Consider the following 22508-nt stretch of genomic DNA (forward strand, 5'->3'; position numbering starts at 1 on the left):
GTTCCGACTTCTGTTAAGGCTCATTCCACTTGGTCTGTGGGTCCCTCGTGGGAAGCATGGCGTGGCGCCTTGGCTGTTAAGCTTTTTAAGGCGGCCACGTGGTCTTCTGTCCAGACCTTTCTAAGGTTCTATGCCTTTCATACCTTTGCCTCTCAGGATGCTTCCTTTGGCCGCCAGATTCTCCTCTCAGCACTGGAGCATCCCCACCCTTAAAAGGACTGCTTTGGGACATCCCCTATGGATCCTGAAGAAGAAAGGTAAGAACTTACCTTTGTTAATGCTCTTTCTTCGAAGTCCATAGGGTCCTCAGTGCACCCGCCCTGACGCACCTGGCTTCATATGGGCGATATTGCTGATCACTGGTTTCCTGTCTCCTTTTCTGTGAGAGTGTTTCTTGAGTGTTGCAGTCTTCCTTCTCTCTTATCCTCCTCCGGCCTTTGGCTTATTACCAACTGAGTTGCCTCTGGCTCGGGGGGCGGGGTATAGGGAGAGTGGACCCAGTGCAGCCTGGGAGCTAAAGCTTTAACTGCGTGGTGCCCGAATTGGTTCCAATCACCTACACCCCAAGGTCTCCCTGTGGACCCTATGGACGTCGAAGAAAGAGAGTTAAAAAAGGGACGTTCTTACCATAATTCTTATTTTATTGAAACCCCCACACTTAGATCCAATGGAAATGTCCTCTTTGGTCCATGTACTATCTCTGCTTGGTCCAAACATAACCACCTGAATGATACATACATTAGCCTTAGAGCTGTTTGTTGCCATAGAAATTAATGGGTATGCTCTTACCGGTCAGAGTGTGGGAACAGCCGTGCTCTGACCAACTGCAAGTGCTCCACCACTGGAGGAAAGATTTGTGCTACTGATTGTGACCTTTGTAGTGTTTAAAAAATGTTACTCATTCTGTTAGGACTCAGGGGCCGATTCAGACCCGGACGCTAAGCTGCGCTCTCTCGCAGCTGTCAGAGAGTGGATATGCACATGCCGCAATCGCACAGCCAGGCTAAAGGACGCCCTCTATGTCTTAGAGAGCAACGGCAGAGTGAACGCTCGCCGTGTAATGACGGCCCTTTTCTTTCTTAGCACACGTCATCTTCAGGAAGTGTATGATTATTCAGTAGCATCGAGAGCCATCGGAGCTGCTCCCAGCACTTAAGGTAGAACTTACCCCACCGCAAGCACTGAGATCACTGCAGGCTGAAATACAACCAGACGTGTACAATGACGCTGACATGCTAATTATGCACGCCCAAAGAACGCCGTTTTGACGCTCAGACACGCCTGCGTTCGCACATCCATTCCCCAGTTTTCCCAGACCTTCCCCTGTTACCACCCACAAACGGCACAAACTATCTGTCACTCAGAGGAGCGGCCCCTCTGCGGGCTTCGAGCGAGCACTTCCCCATCGCACAGACTGGTTCGCGCATACGTATTTTGCCACATACTCATGCGCAGACGGGCGACAATCGCCCATAGCGAGCAAACGCGGCTTAGCGTCCGGGTCTGAATCAGCCCCTCAGCCTTTTGCTGAACATCTTTGGGCCAAAGGCTGCAGGTTTCCCCTTACGGAGAGAGACACAATTTGCACCTTTACAAGTTAATAATGATTAACATCTCTAGTATTTGGCTGCACCAAAATTAGCTTAAAGTGTTTAAAAAGTAGCTCCATAAGACCCTTTTAACACTATACTGAGTTGCACATATCTTAAGATATAAGATGTGTGCAGCCATATTTGCAGCATGCATTTTACAAATGCGTCCAACTCTTCATGAGGCCGTGAATTTCAAATATATCAACTCTAGCATAGTCGCTTTTCTCGCTTTGCAGCTGTGAGGAAGGGAACACGGTACAGTGTGGGTTTGATTCCAACCAGAATCCTGTCTCTTTGGAATTTACATCTACTCGGTGCATTTATACCCACATATACACTCCAAAGAAACTCTAGGTCTACGCCCAAAAAAAGATTGCCTATTGCTGCCCATCCGCTGGGCAATTAAACCTAGCGATTGAGCGATAATGACAGTCGTTATCGCGTAATTGCTGAAAAATCGGGCAGTTTATTGTCAAAAACGACCAGCGATGCGCGTGCCCGCTGGTCGTTTTTGCCATCTATCATCGCCAGTGCATCACGATCACGTCAGGTTCAGCATGTACGGAGGTGATGGATGTGCCTACACTGAACGACTGAACGTTTAGTGTAGGCACATCACAGACATAGAAACGACAGCACGATTAAAATGTTGTAATCGTGCTGCCGTTTCTATGTCGTGTAGTGGATGGGCAGCATGAAACTAATTATTGTCTCTTTATTAACTGAACATTTTTATTCACATTTCTTAATTATAGAGGAGAAGTGCAGAACATGTTGGAAAGATTTGGAGGTAAGATTTAATCAATGATTTCATTCAATTAGTTTTGCTACACAGATAAATCATTTTATTCTGATCTAACAATAAATTATCATAATTTTTGTCATTTCGATGGCTTTTTATCTGTCCGTGTAATTTAAAAATGCACAAGCATATTTAAATCTGTACACTACTTTAGAGTTGATGGTAATCAAACCTCAACCGTGTCATGTAAATGTGCTCTGTCCAGCGTGTTATCTCCTGCAAATAATGTTTAATTTAGCATTTTAGTGCAAACGTATATGCGCTCATACTTAGCAATGAATGTCTCAAATCTTCCTAACTCCACACATTCTGGTGCCTAGCAGATGCCCCCTGCATGGCTTGCAATCCTGCACGCTTCCCCATAGAACAGAAGACATTTGGTGTTACAAAAGAGCATTTGCTCTTCGGGTTTGACATTTTGTGTAAACAAAAGACTGGAAAAATGTATTCTTGCTGCCACTGTAAAGCTAAATACACTGCTTACTTTGATTAAGGGCCATACGAGACACATTAGCATACATAGAGATGTTTTTTTTCCTATAAAATCAGTCACCGATCATTTAACATGTATTTCACTTAGCTGTTAGGGGACAACTTAGATATATTTACAGAAGGATCTCCACGTAGAAATCAAGTGACTATTACCAGAGTCTGAGAAGACCAATCTTCATAACTGAAATATCATAACAAGCGAAAAGAATACCTGAGTAGGTATAAACAGGCGCTGAGATGTGTTGCTTTCCTAGCAGCTACTAAAAAATTGGGGGAGTCACTCCCTAAAGATACAAAATCACATGCAATAGAACAAGTAGCGCTGATGATATATAGATATTATATATGACATATAAACTGTGGTAATGAATATATAAAACAATGTATTATAAAAATGTTGCTGATTCCACAATAGGATATAACCAGTCAGCACATAACATTAAAATCATAAATTCTCACCCATAATCTCAAGTCTATAATGAAACTTTGATATAGGATTTTAATAGGGTACCATCGATGTTGCCTCAATTGGGGACTGTTCTTTAGATGTTATCCCTGGCTGCCGCTAGAGGAATGTCCCTTAAAATGTTGTAATCCAATTGGTGGGTCCTCAGATGATGCGGTCTCCTGTATGATATATTTGCTGCTTGGTAAAGTGCCTAGTGCCGCTAGAGGAGTGTCCCTTGTGTATGGTAGTTCCAATAATGGGTCCTCAATTCATGCGGTAGCTGGGCAGCAGATTCCTGGATGCAGCACAAAATGATGTTAAGCATATCACTTAGTCCTCGGCTTCAAGGACTAGTGTAATGGATAAGCAACAGGGTCTGCTTGTAATATGAATGTAGTCTCCCAAATCGCTAAGTCCTTAGCTCCAAGAGCTGCTGGAATGAGAGGTGATGGTACAAACGATGTCCCAACAAAGATCTATAAATTAGGGTGATGTCCAAGAGAAATCCTGACGCGTTTCCCTGCGTCTAGGCGCAGATTTATCAAAGGTAAGAAATATAAATCAGGCATGGTGCTTTTATACCCTTAAATAGGGTCATTAAGTGGCACCTGATTTCAATTAAGAAAATACCACAGATAAAATTATTACTAATTTTCACCAAAGTTACATTTGAACCATACATAGGTAAATACAAATATATAAACATATAAATACTTAGAATGCAGACCCATTTTTCAAAAGAACTTTTGTTACCATACTGTATAGAAAACATTATTAAAGTTTCCGGTTTCTCAATACCTCATCACGTGATGTAAACAAGGGAATACTATTTGTATTTAGTCCCTTATTCCTACCGATCGCGGTTATCTAACTAAAGTTTCTCTCATAAGAGAGTTTATACAGGGTCACTAAGTCGTGATTACCTTCATTTTTAAGTTGTAGATCTCTGTAGCCGCGTTCGATAGTTCTCATGGTCCGGTCACATGTCCCTGCCGTGTACCGGAGTCAATCCCCCTGTGTGACGTAAAGTCACATGGTGCGTAGTTATGCTCACTATTAGCAACTAGATGCAGATATTACTTCGGTCACGTGTGATTATCTCGTGATCCGGCCTAATCTACATCCCGCGGTCACGTAATTCGTGTACTTCTGTCAACTTAGACAGTTCAGCTGAGGCTTCTGGGACATGTAGTTAAGAAATATATATACATAGTTCTTTCAGTATATCTCAAATTTATTATGGCATATAGATACTATTAAAAGGAAACATAGTATTATGCAAATAATAACCTAAATTATCTAGTCTCCTTATATAGTGAATATGCCTAAACATTATTGGAATATTATCATATTAGCTATTAATGAAACATGATGATTAGGTATAGAGCAGAGTAGCCTATTAATACAAAAAACAAACAAAACAAAAAAAGCAGGGAGAAGATACTATCAGTTCCAAAATACCATATGTATCTAATAAAATTGGAAGAAGTGGTAATACATGTCCTATATTAGTTAATGATGGAGTTGAGTTCCACTGCTTCATTCAGACCCTCCGGATGTATACAATTCATTCTAAACATCCAGAATACTTCTTGTTTACAGAGCTTCTTGAAACGATCTCCACCCCGTATCGTTACTGGAATATGTTCTAGGCCCACCAATTTGAGACACCTAGGATCTCCATTGTGATGCTCCAAAAAGTGTTTGGATACACTATGTGTTGTTATCTTATTTAATATACTTCTACGGATGGGGGCGTGGCTTGCTTGCCAAGGGAGGTGGACGTGCTTTGGATCAGCTCCCGGCTAGACTTCATCTGGGCCCGGCTACCACAGCCTTTGATCCCCCATCTGCTCTGCCCTAAGTTGCTACCTACAGTGCGATCCTGTTGGCCTCTTTCCCGGATCGCGGGAGTGCGACGGGGGCTGTGGCCGCATCGCGGCCTGCGGAGTGTACTGGAACAGCGGCCTTGAGTTCTGGACTGTAGCCGCGCCGGTGCTCGGCGCTATCGCGGCTGCCGCCGGACATCGCGGCAGGACCCCGCCGAGTCTAAGCTTTCTACTGCCCGACTGGGGACATAGGGGGCAGCCTTAATATACCCTGGAAGACCTGGTAAGCGGCGCTGAGCGGAGCCGCGAGTCGCGGGAGGCGCCATTTTGAGACCCACTACATCTTTATGTGACTGTGCTGATGATTCAGTGGTGACGGGCTAAATCTATACAGGGCATTGTCTTCCCATTTGCTCTGCTCATCCATTCCTGCATAGCTGCCTCTGTGGATACCCTGCTAGGTCTGCTGCTGGCTCTGGCCTTTGTCTCCCCACTGGCACAGTTTCTGAAATTGGATGGGTGGCTGTCCCATATCTTGTGGATGCTGGAAGAAGTAATCCATGTCCCAACAGCAGCTGCCATGAAATAGCTACATAATGGTGAGGGGAATGTGAATTATGACACCCAACCTACGCTATGCCTAGAAGTCTATATATTGCTTTCTCTGTATATCTCTTCTAATATGTTTCTTCATGGGTAAACGGGGCACAACCAAACGACCCGCAGTCACTCCAGCTAAGTCTTCATCTAATACTGCATTTAATACCCTTTTTGGTGTTTCTACGTCTGCCGCTGGTGTTTCCTCGGGACCTATTTCTCCACATATGGCTTCTGGGAGTTCGGATGGCGGCTCTACCCCGGAGTCTTGCTCGCCACATTTAACACCATCCATTCCTGCCAGTTCCTCCGATATAGGTGAGATATTGCAACATTTAAAGTCCTTACCGACTAGACAGGACATTCAGCAAGATTTACAATCACTGGAAAAGAGGATCCAGGAAACAGTCCAGACGCATGTCGCCTCTATTCGGTCGGATCTTAACCAAGTGGCGGAGAGGGTAGTCTCGCTGGAGGAACACAGGGAGACTGTTGACACTCAACTTGGGGATATCCATGGTTTACTTTCACGTCACTCCCGTGTATTGATAGAAATTCAAAGACGTCTGGATGATGTCGACAACAGGGGTAGACGAAATAACCTGCGGGTACGTGGGATTACTGAAGATATCAATCAGTCTGGTATTGAAGATGCCCTCACTAAAATATTTAATGACCTTCTTCATGCTGACCCAGACGCCAGAATCCAGTTTGACCGAGCACATAGAGCTTTGCGCCCTAAAGGTATGCCTTCTGAAAAGCCCAGAGACATTATCTGCAGATTACATTATTATACAGTGAAAGAGGAGATTTTGAGAAAAGCTAGACAAGTAAAGGAAATTGAATTCAATGGGTGCCCTGTGCAGATTTTTCAAGACCTATCCTGGAACACACTCCAACAGAGACGCCTGCTCCGGCCGCTCACAGAGGAACTTCACAGACGAGACATTAAATTTCGTTGGGGATTTCCCCTGAGCATTCAAGTTATGCATGAGGGGAGGCTTCATATACTAAGGGAACCCGACGAGGTGCCTCAGTTTTGCTCCTCTCTCAATCTGTCTGCTGTCTCGGTTCCTAATTGGCTAGTCCCTTTAGATATGCACGTTCCCCAACCGCCCCGCAAAGAGACTTGGCAACGTACCCGGAATTCCAGACGTAGACCCGGAGGAAACTCTGCGGCTGAGGGCGAGGATATTACTTGATTATTGTCTCTAATGCTGTTTTGAGTATCCTTTTTAGACTAGCAGGGTTATAAATGGCATATTTACTAATTCTATGCTTTTTTTTCTACCTTATCCTGGTTGCAAGTAGATACTATACCCTGCTGAGGATGGCTATTCATTGATATTTATGCTCTGCTAAATTTCGCATATCTACTCTGTTTTGGGATAGGAGCTCTTTTGATTGTTGTTGTTTGCGTATTCTCAAAAATATCTTGCTGACTTAGGCAATCATTGTTTATGTAATATTTTGTTAGATGGGTCCCAATTTTATATGGACCTGTTTGGTTGTCATGTTCACTATGTCCCTCCCATTCCCCCTAACTCCGTTGTATATATATTGTCCATGGACCCGCTAGGGGTTTCCATGGCCTTTTCTACGGAGTCATGTTATTTTATTATCTTCATCTCTTATTTACAATATAATATGAGGTTAATATGTATGTTGTTAGATATGGTTTGTTCCATGTCTATCCTTCTTCTTTTCTTCTTTTCTGTCATTTCTCTTTTTTTCTTTGTTCTTTTCTTTTCTTTTTCTTTTCTCATCCCGTACCCCTCCCTTCCCTCTCTACCTGCAGGCGGACACCACACACATTCAGGTAAACGACCACGGCATCCAACGACACTGGTATCTTTTCCTTTTTTCAAATATTGACTATGGCTAAACTACTTATTTTTTCTAATAATGTGAAGGGACTTAATATACCTGAAAAAAGGCTCAGTCTTCTACATACATTGCATTTGGATAGGGTAGACATAGCTTTTCTTCAGGAGACGCACTTTAAAGAGGGTATGGCCCCGTCTCGATACTTTCCGGTGGGTTACTTTAATAATTTCTCTGAAGCCAAGGCTAGGGGTGTAGCTATTCTGTTTGCTAAACACCTGAAGCTTACCAATGTTTCAGCTGTCCCTATTGGGAACAGTAGAGGACTATTGGTTAAAGTTACCATAGATGACCAAAAATTTTCCCTTGTCAATCTATATATACCTAATCAGGGTCAATCTGCTTTTTTGCGTAAATCGTTGGAATTAATAGAGGATCAGTTGGAGGGGATCAGAGTAATTGGTGGCGACTTTAACTGGGCTTTGGAACCTTCTCTTGATACTTCCTCTGAGATTCCACGCACCTCCATTAAAGAGACTAGGAAGTTTAGGCTGATCTTACACGATTTCCAACTAGTAGATACATGGAGACTACTACATCCAGCAGAGAGGGATTACACCTTCTACTCTTCTCCACATAGGTCTTATTCCCGCATAGATTACTTTTGCATTGATCACCCCCATTTAGATCTCTTGGCGGAAGCTACTATTGGGCAGATTACTAGCTCTGACCATGCCCCGATATTTCTGACATTATATCTATGTGACCCTCCCCCGCGCCAGTGGCACTGGAAGCTTAATGAGCAATTCCTTAGGGATCCCTACTGTAAAGCTCAAATTGGGGAGGCCCTGGAAGACTACATTTCTCACAACATCACTGATGATGTGTCTCCTATTACAATATGGGAGGCCCATAAATGCGTCATTAGGGGTAAATGTATTCAACTAGGGTCTTATCTAAAAAAAAAGAAAACTGAATGTAGAGATGCTTTATTGTCTAGAATTCAGTTATTAGAACTTACCCATAAACGTAATATGACCTCTGATGTTTTGGTTGAACTTCAAAAGGCTAGATCTGATCTTAATAATCTCTTAAATGAGGGTGCCCGGAGAGGATTTCGGAGATGCCGTCATAAACATTACCGTTGGGGGAACAAACCAGGTAAAATGTTGGCTAGGGCACTTAGAGCCCAGAGATCTTTGACTTACCTTCAGAGTATCAGAGACCATAAGGGTAATCTCTGCCACACAGATAAAGCTATTGCTGCGGTGTTTCAGAGCTTTTATTCTGGGCTTTATAATTTAGGTCCGACCCGTTCGAGCTTGGATCTGGCGGACCGGGAATTAGAAATCCAGAATTATTTAGAGGAAATTGATTTCCCTACTCTCCCTGAAGCGGTGACACAGTCTCTCGAATTCCCATTTACAGAAACAGAACTATCCGTAGCTATCAAAACCTCCCCGTCTGGGAAAAGTCCCGGCCCTGATGGGTTTACGGTGTCCTACTTTAAAACATATCAAGATACCCTCTTGCCATTGTTATTACGAGCATGTAATGCTGTATCAGAGCATAGTCCTTTTTCCAATCGGTCGCATTGGGGCACACATCACAGTAATACCCAAGGAGGGCAAGGATCCATCCCTACCAGCGAGCTATCGCCCGATTTCTCTACTTAATGTGGATATAAAGCTATACGCCAAACTTATAGCCAATCGTCTCAAACCATTTCTCCCGACTATCATCCACTCTGACCAGGTGGGCTTTGTTCCAGGTAGAGAGGCTAAAGACAACACCACCAAAGTCATTGATTTGATACACCATGCAGTGGCCTCTGATGTTCCTATGATACTCCTCTCCACCGATGCTGAAAATGCTTTTGATCGGGTGGACTGGAGTTTCATGACATCAATACTAAAGCGCTTAGGCCTGGGCATAAATTTTTTATCAAAAATTTTGGCCTTATATAGAGCCCCTTCAGCCCAGATTCGTGTAAACGGGATTTTATCAGATCCAGTGCATATAGCCAATGGTACTCGGCAGGGCTGCCCTCTCTCTCCACTGGTTTTATTCTATGCATGGAGGCACTGGCGAGAGCTATCAGGGTTAATCCAAACATAACAGGTCTCATGGTGGGTTCGCGGGAGTATCGCCTTGCCCTCTTTGCGGATGATCTATTAGCGATTGTCACTAACCCAGTCACCTCTCTTCCCAATTTAATGAAAGAATTCCAACGTTTTGGCAGTCTCTCAAACTTTAAAATTAATTACAGTAAATCTATGGCATTAAATGTCACCGCTTCAGCTGAGACTATATCTGCCCTTGGAGCTTCTTTCCCATTTAAATTCCAGACTTCCTATATTAAGTACTTAGGGATACTCATACCTAGCCGTCTACAGGATTTGTTTACTCTTAATCATAAACCTTTATTAAGTTCCATCCGTAAGGAATTAGACGAGTGGCTCTTAAAACAGTTCTCTTGGTTTGGTCGTCTAAATATTGTTAAGATGAACATCCTCCCACGTCTCTTATATCTCTTACAGACGACTCCAATAGGTCTCCCTCCAGGCTTTTTGACTGAAACACATAATCTAATACGAAATTTTGTTTGGGGGGGCAGAAAACCCAGATTTAAGCATGATGTGTTATTTAGACCAGGATGTCGGGGTGGGCAGCAATTGCCCATGTTATCCACTTATTATCAAGCCATAGTGCTTAGTAGAGTCTTGGATTGGACCCGGGGTAGCTCGGGTAAGCAGTGGGTTGATTTAGAGGCGGATTCATCCAGACTTCATTTGCGCACACTGCCGTGGTGCTCTAAAATCGCTCGCTCCCCACATCCAACAGTGGGCCCTACGTTAGAGACATGGAAACGACTGCGTACTAAACCTGAGATATCTTCTGTGATATCGCCACTTACCCCTATCCTACATAACCCCCTTTTTCCCCCTGGGACTTTAGGACCTTTCATTTCTAGATGGTCGAGGGCTGGGATTGTTCGAATGAGTCATCTGCTGGCAGATGGTAAATTTATGTCATTTCCAATCCTATGTGCTAATACTTCCCTTACTGAGGAATGCTCTTGGGCCTACATTCAGGTACGATACTTCGCTTCATCTCTTGGGAGCCCTTCAGTATTTACCAGAGAATTGACGCCCTTTGAATCTATGTGCTATCATCGTACTCCTCCCACACATATTATCTCAGGTATTTACAAGATCTTGTTACACGACATGTTTTCTACTGATCCTCTTTTTGTTGAGGCCTGGGATAGGGATTTTTCAAGTAAGGGTATTCAAATTAACTGGGACAAGGTCTTTCAAATCACCAAAGTGTGCTCAGATAGTCTGGAGGTTCGGGAGACACAATACAAAGTGTTGACAAGATGGTATCGCTGTCCTGTCTTCTTACATAGATGCTTCCCATCGGTGTCCCCTCTCTGCTGGAGATGTCTTCAGGAAACAGGAACAATGATACATATTTGGTGGGACTGTCCATTAATTTCTCCCTTCTGGTGTAAGATAATAGCCTTGGCTTCTGAGATGTTAGGATTTACTGTTCCAATGGGACCTGATTTTTGGTTACTATCCCATACGTCTTTCTCTGTCTCTGTATATAAAAAATCATTACTTAAACATATCAACAATGCTGCAAGGGCAGTGCTGCCAGTTCGCTGGCGCTCTCAGGTTCCCCCTTCGTTATGGGAATGGTGTCAATGTCTCGACTTCTACATGACCATGGATGATATCCTCTATTCAGCCCCAGAAAAACATTCAGAGTTTACGACTCTGTGGTGCAATTGGATTGAATTTAAATCAACTGCTTCGTACGCAGCCCTTATCCCACGAACCTAGCTCATTTATTTACTGATTTTACCGATGCCTGGTGTCGGAAGTTGTATGCTTAGCATGGGTCGTCTGCCTTGCCCCCCCTTCCCCCTCCCCCTCTTTCCAAAAATTTCTTTCTCTTTTTCCCTTTCTTTAATTCTTCTGGTCTAATTTGTTATCTCTGTGTTTTATTTGAGAAAATGTGGTTTTTGCTGTCCATACGGTTGTCTGCAGAAGATTTAACTGTGTGGATACAACTCTTTTCTTTTCCTTGCTGATATTTAATGTTTGTTTTATTGTTTCGAATTTTCATCTGCAAGGTTTACATGTATTAATGTTGAGAAAATAAGGAAAACGTATAGATTTCGTATCACTATTACTTGATATAACAAGATGTTTTTCTCTGAAAATAAAGAATTTATAAAAAAAAATATATACTTCTACGGTGTTCTAAAAATCTGCACTTTAATTTCCTTGTAGTTCTCCCAATATATTTTAAATCACATTCACAACTCAACTTGTAAATGACATAAGTGCTATTACAATTAATAAAATGTTTTATTTCATATATATTTTCTGTTTTTGTTTTTACTGATAATGTCCTGTTGCTAACATAATTGCACGTGATGCATCTCGTGCCTCCACACTTAAAAAATCCTTTCAGTTTGGTCTGAGACCACAGGGTTTTTTGGGGCTTAACTAATTGGTGGTCCATTGATGTTTGTAGAAAGCTTGGTGCCAGTAGAGTCTTTAGAGACCTATTTTTACAAAAGACAAATACAGGCCTAGAGGGAATAAGATCGCATAAGAGACGGTCTTGTTTCAAAATATTATAATTCTTTTGTACTATAGTTTTAATTTTATGATATTGATTATTGAATGTAGATATAAAACTTATTTCTCTACTCAAATCTTTTTCTTCTTTTTCCCTTTTCTTAGCTTGATTCTGTATCAAAAGGTCTTCTCTGTTTATATTTCTAACTTCATTTAGTGCTTTATTTACGACTACTGCTGGATATCCTCGTGTTTGGAAAGAAGTAGCCATCCTTTTGGCCTGGTTTTCAAAGGATTCAATAGTGGAACAATTGCATTTTAGGCGAAGGAATTGACCTTTTGGTATATTCCTTTTCCAAGGGGGATAGTGAGCACTAGTATAATGCAAATAAGCATCTCTACCTACTTCTTTTGAAAAATTGGAAGTACAGATTCTATTATCCTGAATCTCTAGAGTCAGATCCAGGAAAGAAATCCGGCTTGAGTTAAAACAATGTGTAAACTGGAGATTAAAAGAATTAGTGTTTAAAAAAGAGGTGAAACGGTGCACTGAATTAATATCCCCATCCCAAATGAAAAAAAGGTCTTCTATGAATCGGCCATAGAGGACCAGGTGTGCGCCGAACCCGCCACTCCACACGAGGTGGTCTTCAACCTCCCCCATGTAGAGATTGGCATAGCTCGGCGCAAACCTGGTCCCCGTGGCCGTGCCCATCGTTTGTAAATAGAAAGTGTCTAAAAACAGAAAATAATTGTGTTGTAAAATAAATGCTTTGGAATCAAGAATAAAAGTTCTGTGTCTCTCATCAAGATCACCATCTGTATTCAATCTATTGGAAATAGCTTGGATTCCCAAATTATGAGGGATATTTGAATATAAACTTTGTACGTCCATGGTTAGGAAAGCATATGACTCTTTCCATTCAATATCTTGTATTAATTGTAAAAAATGGGTAGTATCTTTTATATGTGATCTTAATGTAGAGACACGTGGCTGTAAAAAAGAATCAACATAAAAGGATAAATTGGATGAAAGAGAATCTATGCCTGAAATAATAGGTCGCCCAGGAGGTGAGGTGAGAGATTTGTGTATTTTCGGTAAATGATAATAAATGGGTGTTGTGGGATGTGCAGAAAACAAAAACCGGAATTCTTCCCTGGAAATGACTCCATCCATTAGAGCTCCATCCAGCAAGGTATAGAGTTCAAATAGAAAGTTCTGAGTGGGATCTATACACAGTTTCTTATAAAATTGGTCATTTCCTAACTGTCTCAAAGCTTCAGCAATATAGTCCATTCTATCTTGTACCACTAGTCCTCCCCCCTTATCAGCCTCTTTGATTATAATAGAGGTATCTTTCATTAGGTCCTTTATAGCTTTTCTTTCCCATTTATTTAAATTAGATTTCTTCTCATTAGATTTGGATTTACACATTAATTTAAAGTCCTCCAGAGTGGTTTTATAAAAACTGTCTATGCTTGAACCCTTAGATTTGATCGGGTAGAACTCAGACTTTAATTTGAATCCCTTTCCATTTTTCTTAAGATCGAATAATTTTTCAGTTTCTGATAATGGATTACTATTGCTCTCTTCCCATAGTTCTGTTAAGATTTTTAATCCTGAATCATCATTTGTATCCAAAACAATGGGATGGGCATCTTCTTTTCTCTTAGTTAGATTCTGTTTTGCGAAAAAGCGTTTACGACATAATGTCCTCACAAATCAATTGAGCTCTACAAACAAATCAAATATATTTGGTGGTGTGGATGGAGAAAATTTAAGACCCTTATTGAGAAGAGTAACCTCTATTTCAGTAAGTTTTCTAGAAGATAAATTAAAAATGGTAGTATTCCTATCATTCTTTTCTCTTTTTCTTTTTTCCTTTTCTTTTTTTAATTTCCTTTTTAAATTCACAACTCGTCCTCTTCTTCCTCTAAATCTGTGTTTCTCCTTCTTTTTGGAGTTCCTATCTCCCACTCTTGGTTTAACCCATAGTCTCTGTGTCGTCTTTTGGGTCGCTGGTCTAAAAAAACCTCTGGGGAATGCTTGGAGGCAGATGGTGGGGGAGGATTCCTGATCTTTGGTCTAGCCCCTGTGTGAATGGCACTTGGTACAAAGCCCTCCGTTTGTATCGGATGACCATATCTTCTATTGGAATCTCGAAATTGGTGGTGGCCAGAGAAAACTCTCTGTCTCTCCACTTTCTTATTGGTTGGATTGTCAACCCATCTATGTGAATGAATTAGTTGTTGTTTATTCCATTGTTGAGGGCGATGTTCTATTCTTCTTTGGTTAGATCTGACATTAGTTGTCCCTTTATTCTTATTTTTATAAGTTCTTACTAGATCATTCCTGTAGTCCTCCTGATCCCTTTTATATTTTTTACACTTTGTCTCTATTAAGGTTTGTTCTAATTTATTTACCCTCTCCATTATCATTCGATCTCTTTCCTTAAACTCCCTTGTATGACTAGCAGGTTCTAACTTAGTTTTTAATATCTCAATTTCTGTCTCCAGAGTTTTAACTTTTTTTGTCCTGTAGGTGATTATCAATTCCATTAAGGAAAAGGAACACTTATCTAGGATTCTTTCCCATTCATTTTGGAATTCATAAGTTTCCTGAAAAATAGATGGTTTAAATAATCTAAGACCCCTAGGTATCATTTTTTTATCAAGGTATTTCTGTAGATTCGTACGATCTAACCAATGTTTCAATTCTGATTTCAACAAATCTTCCAATCTATAAAAACCATCTTTAAGTTCATTATTTATATCACTTCTATTTTCTTCCACTGATGAATCCCATTTTGAAAAATAGGTCTGCCTTCTATTAACACGTTCTTCAAAATTAGAAAAGCAACTCATGACTGCCGCCCGTAGGTGACTGGATAAAGAACATTATCATGTTTCATTAATAGCTAATATGATAATATTCCAATAATGTTTAGGCATATTCACTATATAAGGAGACTAGATAATTTAGGTTATTATTTGCATAATACTATGTTTCCTTTTAATAGTATCTATATGCCATAATAAATTTGAGATATACTGAAAGAACTATGTATATATATTTCTTAACTACATGTCCCAGAAGCCTCAGCTGAACTGTCTAAGTTGACAGAAGTACACGAATTACGTGACCGCGGGATGTAGATTAGGCCGGATCACGAGATAATCACACGTGACCGAAGTAATATCTGCATCTAGTTGCTAATAGTGAGCATAACTACGCACCATGTGACTTTACGTCACACAGGGGGATTGACTCCGGTACACGGCAGGGACATGTGACCGGACCATGAGAACTATCGAACGCGGCTACAGAGATCTACAACTTAAAAATGAAGGTAATCACGACTTGGTGACCCTGTATAAACTCTCTTATGAGAGAAACTTTAGTTAGATAACCGCGATCGGTAGGAATAAGGGACTAAATACAAATAGTATTCCCTTGTTTACATCACGTGATGAGGTATTGAGAAACCGGAAACTTTAATAATGTTTTCTATATAGTATGGTAACAAAAGTTCTTTTGAAAAATGGGTCTGCATTCTAAGTATTTATATGTTTATATATTTGTATTTACCTATGTATGGTTCAAATGTAACTTTGGTGAAAATTAGTAATAATTTTATCTGTGGTATTTTCTTAATTGAAATCAGGTGCCACTTAATGACCCTATTTAAGGGTATAAAAGCACCATGCCTGATTTATATTTCTTACCTTTGATAAATCTGCGCCTAGACGCAGGGAAACGCGTCAGGATTTCTCTTGGACATCACCCTAATTTATAGATCTTTGTTGGGACATCGTTTGTACCATCACCTCTCATTCCAGCAGCTCTTGGAGCTAAGGACTTAGCGATTTGGGAGACTACATTCATATTACAAGCAGACCCTGTTGCTTATCCATTACACTAGTCCTTGAAGCCGAAGACTAAGTGATATGCTTAACATCATTTTGTGCTGCATCCAGGAATCTGCTGCCCAGCTACCGCATGAATTGAGGACCCATTATTGGAACTACCATACACAAGGGACACTCCTCTAGCGGCACTAGGCACTTTACCAAGCAGCAAATATATCATACAGGAGACCGCATCATCTGAGGACCCACCAATTGGATTACAACATCTTAAGGGACATTCCTCTAGCGGCAGCCAGGGATAACATCTAAAGAACAGTCCCCAATTGAGGCAACATCGATGGTACCCTATTAAAATCCTATATCAAAATTTCATTATAGACTTGAGATTATGGGTGAGAATTTATGATTTTAATGTTATGTGCTGACTGGTTATATCCTATTGTGGAATCAGCAACATTTTTATAATACATTGTTTTATATATTCATTACCACAGTTTATATGTCATATATAATATCTATATATCATCAGCGCTACTTGTTCTATTGCATGTGATTTTGAAATATCATAACCTCTGCAGAATCGTTCCAGATAATTAGAGCACAGAGCTCACAAATAGGCACCTTCCCACGGGAATGATTGACAGAAGAATTTCACCTATTAATTCTGAATGGACTTAAGCTGGCCACACACATAGCGATATTTTACCTGATCTGGCCGATTCCTACACATTGGAACGACAGATCGTGTAAAATATGGCCAAATTGTGAGTAAATCGTGAGCCCCCACTCTCGATCATAATGCGATGCGCGTCCCTGCTGGTCGCACATCGCATCTTCAGATCTGCCGTGCATGTAGGGCAGATCTGACAATCTAGGACACGATGCACTGTGAAAGTCTGGATGCAGAAGAGATCGTTTGTAGATTGGACACCAAATTGTGTGCAGATCGTGTGCAGAGCTGCCGGGGAGAGTTTCAAGGGAAATCGTACACAAATCGTACACATCGGCTGATCGTGTGCAGATCGCCATGTGTGTGGCCAGCATTACAGCCAATCAATTGGACTTTTTAATTTTCTGAAATTAACTCATTGGTGCATAGTACATTGTATAATCTTGATTTTACGAATAGGTAAACTTGTTTATATATAACACCTCTGCATTGTTCAATACACCCTATAGAGAATATAGAGAAATAGTAGACACCAGGCTGAACGCAGCACTATCAAGACTATATGATGTAACTCATAGGATAGGGTCAGCTATCTGACTGCAGCAGCTCGCCATTTAGTAGCACCATCTTCTCAGTGCGCAGGTTCCATACTTATCTTTAATGATTATGGGGCATATTTATCAAGCTTTTTTTCATAAAATTATGTAGTTTTCTGCATAATTTTATGTATTGTTGCTATGTACTCATAGCACAAGGCAGGAGTTTTCACAGAAATCTCCAGCAGAGTATTATTTAGCACAGCAGATCGCAGGCCCCATTATCAATGGGGACTACAATCTGACCCCTATGTACCATACTCTGAAAAGTGAAGCTTTTCGGAGTTTAGCCCTGATGGTGTAAACCTTTTTAAGCCTATGGAGGCTTACAAGCAGGAGAGAGATCTTCCGATTTCTCCCCCACAGCCTACAATGAAAACTGACACTGTGCGCATGCGCATTGTCAGCTTCCCCCGGAGACATCTTTCACAAATGTGAAAGACTTCTACAAAGTGCAGAGGAAGTAACTCGCAGGGACAGCTGTCTCTGTGAGTTTCCCTTAGTACATTGTTATTAATATTGAAAATATCAATCACAAAACAGATACTTACTAGTTGCAGTAATTCCACATTATTATTTTTAATACATAGGCCTCTTGGCTGTATCGTCACTTAGCTTTATCAGAATTAACATATAAGAATAAAAAGGGTTCCCACATTTTTGGTAAAACTGCTACGTGGGTGATATTATATAATGGTGATGAACTAGGACTCAGGACCTCATTCAGAGTCGGTCGTGGTGGCCGCACGGTCGTACGCCACCGATGTTCGCTAAACTGCGCATGCTTAAAGTTCGCAATGCGTGTGCGCAAACTAGCTGTTACTATCACAAATTTCTCTCTCCTTGAACACAGCCAGGTCGTTAGTTTGAGTGACAGAATGAACCGTTTGTGGGTGGTAACAGGGGAAGGTGCTTGAAAACGGGGAGTGGAGATCCGAACGCAGGCGTGCCTAATTATGCGAACGGCGTTTAATGGGAGTGCATAATTAACAAAGTAGTGTCATAGCACATGTGACATGGGAGGTTTTTACACTGACATGATCGTAGTGCTTAAGAGAGGGTATGGTCAACCTTAAGCTCTACGACCAGTTTCGATGGTTCCCGATGGTCTCGATTAATCCGTATATGCCCGGAGATGACGTGTAATGCGTACGAGAAGGGGGCGTATTTTTTTTTGTCTTACGGCCGCATCCTCCCCTTGGTCGTCCAGCTACCGATCCAATCTTAAGGACGCAACTTGCGAGTGCATCATTTGCATATCCGGCCCCTTTTCCCTTACGACCGTGCGGCCGCAACAACCGACTCTGAATGAGGTCCTCAGTTTCTGATGTGGATGACAAAATATATCTAAAATCATTGTAAATTTTTTTTTATATTTGAGTCACTATTTGTTATCACACGGATATTCAACATCTGCAGTGGATAAGACTCCTTGCCTGCACGTCACAGTTTGTAGAAATGGTGAATATTTTATTTGGGCAGATATACAATATATGTTCACATTGATGACTGTTTAATAAGGGAGCAACAAGATGTCATTAGTAAGGTGTAAATTAACAAATTAATAAATATGTAAGTAGTAATGTCATAATAAAATACAACACTAAAAAAGTTAAATAGTAAGAATATCTATATATAGTTGGTAAAGCGTAGTGACAGTTTACTCACTTATGTACTGGAACTGCCATCCGGTGGGTGCTTGAAAGAATAAAATGCACAAAGCACTTAAAAATATCGAATATGGCTCAGAAGTTCCCAAAAGCGGTCCTCAAGGCGCCCCAACAGTTCAAATTTTAGAGATATCCATGGTTAAATCAAATTGACTGAGGTACTAATTATGTCACCTGTGCTCAATCATGGCTATCTCTAAAACCTGAACTGTTGGGTGCCTTGAGGACTGTGTGTCATGACCAATGTTTCTCGGCATGCCGGCCGGCAGGTATTACTTGTGAGGACGCTATGTCGAGGGGCGTCTGGCGGTGGCACTGGTATCTGGCGGGGTGCATTGGCTACGCGTAGTCCTGTGCGGGCATACTGTCACTCTGGTCTGGTTAGGCCTGGGCGCCGCCATCTTGCCTCCGGTCATGTGACCTAGTCGCCCTATCCTGGTGTGTCACATGCTCTCTCTGGCCTGTCACAGTGCAGCACTAGGTATTTAAGGGAGTGCCGAGCTTCCTCTCATTGCCAGTGCAACGTGTTTCTCAGCGAGAGCTGAGAGAGAGAGTTCCTGTACTCATTCACCTGTCTGTTGGGATCATTACCTAGCCTGCTTCACCCTGCCTGTTCCAGCCCTGCTGGCTCCTGCCTCCTCCTTTTCCTCTCCCTTGCCTGAGTACCTGTGTCAACTGTTACCCTGCACCTTGCCTCCACTTGCAGTTTCCCTGGACATTATTTCTCAGCCTGCAATTAATTTCAGCCTGCAATTCACTTCAGCCTACCATTCACTTCAGCCTGCCATTCACTTCAGTCTGCAACTCATTTCAGCCTGCAATTCTTTCTACCTCAGGGTCCTTAGGGATCCACAGGGATACCTTGGGGTATAGGACTTGGCTCCAGCCATGGGCACCACAGAGTTAAAAGATTTCTCCCAGGATGCACCGGGCCCCCTCCTATACCCCGCCCCCAGGCCAAGGCACCTCAGTTTCAGTAGGTGCCCGGCCGGGAAGCTGGGTCATCGCAGAGGGGGGCTGTATTACAGCCCCTGAAGATCTTCAAGAGCGGTAGCATAGGACTGTCCAGCGGACGTCCATGCTACCGCTCCGTCACCCCCGCCGGCGCCGACCACCGGAAGCGATCCTGGGAGCTCGGCGGGCTCTTGGGGGTTCCAGCTAGTGGAACCCCCGGGGGCCTTGGACTGTGGCCGGATGTACGGGGGGGCCACTTAAGGTAAGCAGCGGACGTCTGCGGTAGGCGCCTGCTGAATCACAGTCCGGCGTCTCCAGGGCTGGGGGCTCCCTGGGGACGGCAGTATAGTGGAGCCAGGCGGATGCCTGCGCTCTCCACTAGACCACCAGGGATACGGGGCTGGAGCGTTGCGGAACACGCTCCAGCATCCCGGGGGGTTAATGGCCTGCCAGGGGAGGACGCCTTCCCTGTAGCGCACAGGAGGCTCCTCCCCCATCACTGCTGTCGGCGCCTTACAGTAAGGTTATGGCGGGCTGAGGCAGTGATCCTCCCCAGGCCCGCCTCTCTTCATCCTCCGGCGGCCATCTTATGTGCAGACGCTGTGGTGCAGGGTGCGGAGCCTGGGTGCCCCTTACATACCTCTCCTCCAGTAAAGGTCAGCGTATGTAGCGATATCACTGCCAGGCTGTAGGTCTGTGTATGTCATAGTGCACTTAGTGCAGGATTTCTGCATTGTATGTGACTTTATGCTAGCGCTGTGTGCCTGATCTTTCTCCTGTCAGCCATTTTAGCTATCCCTATTTCTTTCTCCTGACCAGCCCTCTCAGTGCCAGTACTGTCAGGGTGGGAATTTACCTCACAGTTTATGATTTATTTCTGTGAGAGGAGTGTCACATACCACTATGTCCAGTGAGGACTCTGTTAGAGGAGCACCTCTCATAATTTCCTGCTCCAGATGTAAAGCAGGTGTGGGGGAGGGGGCGGTACTCCAGGATGGGTTATGTGCTACATGTTTGGCCATCCCTAGTACCTCTGCTGTACCCAGCACCTCTCAGGAAGCACCTTGGGCTTGTTTTGCACAAGCCCTGACTGTTCTTGTAAATAGGCTTGCAGCCCCTCCTACGTTTCCACAATTGGGGTTCGCACAGCAGGCGGTAGTCCCGCCTCCTATCCTGGGAGTTCCGGCACCGATAGTAATGCAGTGCCCCCCGCAACAGGTCCTGAATCAGGCTGACCCAGGTTCGTCTGATTCTGGGGTGCGGGGCTCTCAGCAGGATCAATCTAGACCTGCTAAAAGACAGTTATTGTCATATCCATCCGCTCAGGATGATGAAGATGATGGCTCGTCTGATGAGGGCGAAATTGTAGATTTTTCGGACACTGACACTCCTCAAGCAGGGGCAGAGGCTAAGTCTAGTATTTACATTCCAGGCCTCATATGGGCAGTCCGTGCGGCCATGGTAATTACTGACGACAACTTACCTGCAGCGCCTACTCATGCTTATTTTAAAGAGGTTAAAGGAGCTGCAGCAGTATTCCCTCTATCTGGTCAGCTAGTTGATCACATGGAGGAGGCCTGGAAATCTCCAGGAAAAAGATTTCAACCGCACAAGCGTCTGGCACATACATATCCATTTGCGGAAGATTACTTCACTAAATGGGAGTCTCCTCCTCAGGTGGATTCTCACGTGACGCGCTTAGTAAAGAGCGCAACTTTGCCTATGCCGTCTATGTCTTCTCTGACGGATACTACAGACTGTAAAGTGGAGGTGTGCCTAAAGTCTATCTATTCCCTTGCTGAAGGAGCATCTAGACCAGCTATGGCTGTCTGCTGGGTGGCCCAGGCTATGGAAAGGTGGGCAGACGCTTTGGAAACATCATTTGCTTCTGAGGGTACCAGCGAACAGGTTATGTTAGTGGGTAACCTTCGAGATTCCGCTACGTACATTAACGAAGCAGCTTTGGAATTGAGCCTGCTTACTTCTAGGATTTCTGCAGCGGCTGTGGCTGCTCGACGCTCCTTGTGGTTACGTTCGTGGAGGGCGGACCCTGAATCCAAGAAAGGCTTGGAATGCTTACCCTACAATGGACAGGTCCTGTTTGGACCAGCCTTGGACAAAATAGTGGCCACATTGGCGGCTGCCAAATCTGCATGTCTACCCTCGGCCCCGACTCCGTCTGGGTCTAAAAATCCATCCTTTCGGCCCTATCGCCCTCCGGGAAAACCTAGGGTTCAGTCTTTTCCAAGACCTTCAGGTCCCAAAAAGGCCGCTAAGACCAAGAAGCAGGTTTGGAGTACCAGATGTCCAGCTGCCAAGCCGGACGACAATCCCTCAGGCTGACGGGTTGGGCCTCCCCTTGAGGGATCCCAGGGTGGGAGGCCGACTTCTGCAATACGCCCAGTGTTGGTTCAAAACCACCACAGACACTTGGGTAAGGGAGGTGGTATCTCAGGGATATGCCCTCTCCTTCCGCAGAAGGCCTCCTCATCAGTTCTTTGTAACAGCACGTCCTTCGGATCCAACGAAGGCTGTAGCGATCCAAGAGTCGGTGCGTTCTCTGCTT

At 43.1% G+C, this 22508-nt stretch overlaps 1 protein-coding gene across 1 annotated transcript in view; it reads left to right on the forward strand.

The window, feature by feature from the left end:
* SYCP3 (synaptonemal complex protein 3) overlaps positions 1 to 22508 on the forward strand; it is an 85950-nt gene that overhangs the window by 14204 nt on the left and 49238 nt on the right. The window contains exon 3 of the mRNA XM_088467872.1: positions 2348 to 2382. Within this exon, the coding sequence (XP_088323998.1) occupies positions 2348 to 2382 (35 nt within the window). The remainder of the gene's footprint in view (positions 1 to 2347; positions 2383 to 22508) is intronic.

The sequence above is a fragment of the Taudactylus pleione genome, unplaced genomic scaffold (assembly GCF_031769625.1).
Source record: "Taudactylus pleione unplaced genomic scaffold, aTauple2 ptg000077l, whole genome shotgun sequence".
In the NCBI taxonomy this organism is placed as follows: Eukaryota; Metazoa; Chordata; class Amphibia; order Anura; family Myobatrachidae; genus Taudactylus; species Taudactylus pleione.